Source organism: Nanorana parkeri, unplaced genomic scaffold (assembly GCF_000935625.1).
Source record: "Nanorana parkeri isolate BGI_ZX_2015 unplaced genomic scaffold, ASM93562v1 scaffold3084, whole genome shotgun sequence".
NCBI classification, from domain to species: domain Eukaryota; kingdom Metazoa; phylum Chordata; class Amphibia; order Anura; family Dicroglossidae; genus Nanorana; species Nanorana parkeri.
Window position 1 is genome coordinate 18,453 of NW_017309352.1, and position 3,643 is coordinate 22,095.

The window sequence follows — 3,643 nt, forward strand, 5'->3', positions numbered from 1 at the left end:
GGGACACTTTACACTTTAATCCCCGGGACACTTTATTTCCCGGGACACTTTATTCCTCCGTCTCTGTGTACCCTGGCAAAAAAATGAATTGCATTTTGTGGTAGAAGCTTCCTGTGAGCTGCAGCCGTGCCTCCGACGAGTGATGCAAGTCCGTTCACAGCCGCTCAGGGAGCGGGGGAGGGGTGTGCGCATTGTGTGCAGAGGGCAGTTCACTTTCCACAACCCAGAGATACAGGAAGTGGCCTCGTTTGTCGCTGCGGCCCCAAAAAGTTTTTTAAAATCACAATAATTAACAAAAACAGTCACACAGGAAAATATCTTTTCACTTTGCATTTTTATTGCAGAATGTTTGTTTTATACCCTCCCGCGGGGCGCTAATATATACCGGGGCATTGGCCCAGAATCGCTCTTTTTGTGAACCTGGCAGGCGTTGAGAACATTTTTTGATGTACGTGTACGGCGCCTAATCCATTATCGGCGTTTTATCCGGCTCGGCCCTCAGTGACGTCTTCCAGAAAAGATTTATTTTTGTTTCATTGGGTATATTACAAAATGAATAGGAAATATTCTCCTCACACTGACTATACAAAGTAGTATCACCAACAAACTATAAAAATATAAATTTATTTTTGACTGTACAGGTAAAAATACGGGCAGAGGGGGGTGCGGAGGGCGGGGGCTCAGACGGTGATCTGCGGGGTGTCCCGGTAGAACGCCCTCTGGTGGGTGGTGCAGGGATCCGGGAGGTGACGTTGGATGGAGTCCATTGGAGAGTCGGCGGCCAGGTGCAAACCGGCCACGTTGTAGTTTTTGGCAGAGGATTCCAGCAGCTGCCTTAAGCCGAGCTGTTCAACCTGCGCAGGCAAAAAGGAGATGCTGAGATTAGATATAAAAAGCACAGCAGGGTGAGGGAGCAATGAAGTTACTGAGTGTAATCAATTCAAAGTATACGTATCACCAAAGATTAGAACCCCTGTGAACTTTTTTGTTGCCTGCGTCCCATTTGAGACATTTTCGGAATCATACATTCAGAAAATATACTAAAAACATTCTTTTTTGCCTCCATTTCCACCGAATGAATGTTCACAGGGACTGGCACGGTGAATTGTTTATAAAAGGTGAATGTGGAAAAGGTTTCCGACCAATGATAGAATTATATGGCCAGTAACTATGTAACTCTATAACTATTGTGGGGGTACAGCTCAAATGGGGATCACCTTCCCTGGGAAAAAGGTAGTCCAGGCAGCAAAAGGGCTTTTTCAATCTGGCCAGCAGTCAGTTTTTATTAAAAAGGTTCCAATAAAACAGAAAATAAATCCTTTCCATCCAGACTCTGACTAAACAGGTTTCCTCTCTACCAAGGGGTGAGCTTATCTCAGCCACCTCACAAAACAAAAATACTTTCAGCAACCTTTTACTCACACACATCCAACTTGTAGCTCTCTCTCTCTCTCTCTCCTTCTCTCTCTACGTCTCTCCGTCTCTCTCTCTCTCCGTTTCTCCCTCTCTCTCTCTCCGTCTCTCCGTCTCTCTCTCTCTCCGTCTCTCCCTCTCTGTCTCTCTCTCTCCTTCTGTCTCTCTCTCTCCTTCTGTCTCTCCTCTCCCTCTCCTTCTCTCCCTCTACATCTCTCTCTCTCCGTCTCTCTCTCTCCTTCTGTCTCTACAGGTCTGGGTTCCGCTAGTCCTGTACATAGGATAGAAAGCGAGGGGAAATATATCGCCACTCGATGACTTCCCCTTTCCTTATGTCACACTATGTAACTGTGTCCTCGTTATATTTTTATAATTTTAACCTCAACAGAGAACCAGACACACCAATGATACATCATATATGAAAGTTGTGTTTTTTTTGTCTTTATAGAAATCAAGAATCGCTAACAAAGAAAGAAAAGATGTAATATAACAATATGCGGGCCATATTGATGGAGCAAGAAAATTAAACCAACATTAGATAAGTCTCTGCTTTGTATCTACAAGTGTCCTAGTAATAGAAAGCACACCATGCCCTCATTTCCAGGGACATTGGGTCTACACTAGGGGGTGAGCACAATGGGGAGTTTTTGGTTCTAAAAAAAAAATTGAAAAATTGGAAACATTTTGGCAAAATGTATCATTTAGCATAAAGCACCGCGGTAACATAGAGCTGGTGCTCGTCTACCATAACACTCATCTCTGATTGCCCTGTGAGCCCGGAGAAGGGGGCAGGCTATGATGGCAGCTTCAACTATATCCAGCTGGGATTTGTCTTAATTTACCTGGACAATGATGAGCTTCATATGCAGCGGCGTGGCGTCAGGAAACTCCTCCCCAAAGCACAGCGTCACTTTGCTGTCTGGAAGTCTCAGCTGATTGGAGTAGCAATGCTGGAACTCTGCAGGGGCAAAAAAAAAAGACACATGAACAAAAGCTGAGGGCTATAAAGAAGAGGCGACCCTTCCCTTATAAGAAAGTCCCCAAAACACTGAAGCCAATTACCAATATGGACATTCTGCATCAGGCAAATATATGTATATGTATATGTACACAGTATGCATATATTGATCTATACTCTTGTCCTATCACTCCTGACCTTGGTGACCAGCCAACAATGTCACAACTACGACAAAATCTACAAAAAACACAGAATGACTTTGTATCCTTTAATCTCAATCTGGTAGCCAAGAAACCATTCTGTGAGTCAGAAATTCAGGAATCAAATACAATGTTGCAGAGTCGGGCTGTTTATGTATAAATGCGTTCCGTGGCTCACCTCTTATGTACTGATTGGTGTCGAAGATCTTGGTGATCTCATCCCGCTCCAGCTTGTGCGCGCGATCTTTGTACGGCATGCAGTTCCCGCTCCAGAACACCCGGCCCTGGCACAGCCTCTTGATGAAGATTCCCTGCCGGTTGCTGAGTAGGAGGACCCCCCTCTCCAGGTGGCCGAACAGCTTCTTGGTGATCTGCCGCTGCCGCTCGCTCATGATGTATTCGGCCGGCGGGAATACGATATTCTCGAAACTTTCCAACTGGTAATACTTTTCACTGGCGGTGGACGGGCGCAAGGAGAGGCGGCACCCTTCTACCCGCGTCGTCGTCACCTGGCTGGCGGCCTTCCCTCCATAGTAGAACTGGATGATCATCTGTGAAAATCCTGCGGAGGCAGAAGATGCTTTTTATATATCATTGGCTGATGTACACCGTGAACCTGACGCCAGTCGACTTTTCTATTAGCGGAAGGCGATAACATTTTTATTGGAATCTGATTTCTAATAAATGGATCTGAAATTGCAGCATCACAAATAATTCCCATGTAATATCAGGTGAAACACCAAACAGAAAAATTCCAATGCATTTCAGGGAACCAAAATACACTTCCTTCATCAGGGCATAAGCATAGAAAATTGTATACAGCCTGGATAGAGGATACAATATACACTGAGTGGCCGGATTATTATATACCCTGAGTGGCCGGGTTATTATATACACTGAGTGGCCGGATTATTATATACACTGAGTGGCCGGATTATTATATACACCGAGTGGCCGGATTATTATATACACCGAGTGGACGGATTATTATATACACCGAGTGGCCGGATTATTATATACACCGAGTGGCCGGATTATTATATACACCGAGTGGCCGGATTATTATATACAC

The 3,643-nt window shown here is 44.9% G+C and overlaps 1 protein-coding gene across 1 annotated transcript in view; it reads right to left on the reverse strand.

Moving 5' to 3' along the window:
• Positions 1 to 608: 608 nt before the first annotated feature.
• IRF8 (interferon regulatory factor 8) overlaps positions 609 to 3,643 on the reverse strand; it is a 17,382-nt gene continuing 14,347 nt past the window's right edge. Inside the window, exons 6-8 of the mRNA XM_018574602.1 lie at positions 2,750 to 3,133; positions 2,256 to 2,371; positions 609 to 854 (exon numbers count right to left, since the gene is read on the reverse strand). Of these exons, the coding sequence (XP_018430104.1) occupies positions 681 to 854; positions 2,256 to 2,371; positions 2,750 to 3,133 (674 nt within the window). The 3' untranslated portion in view covers positions 609 to 680. The remainder of the gene's footprint in view (positions 855 to 2,255; positions 2,372 to 2,749; positions 3,134 to 3,643) is intronic.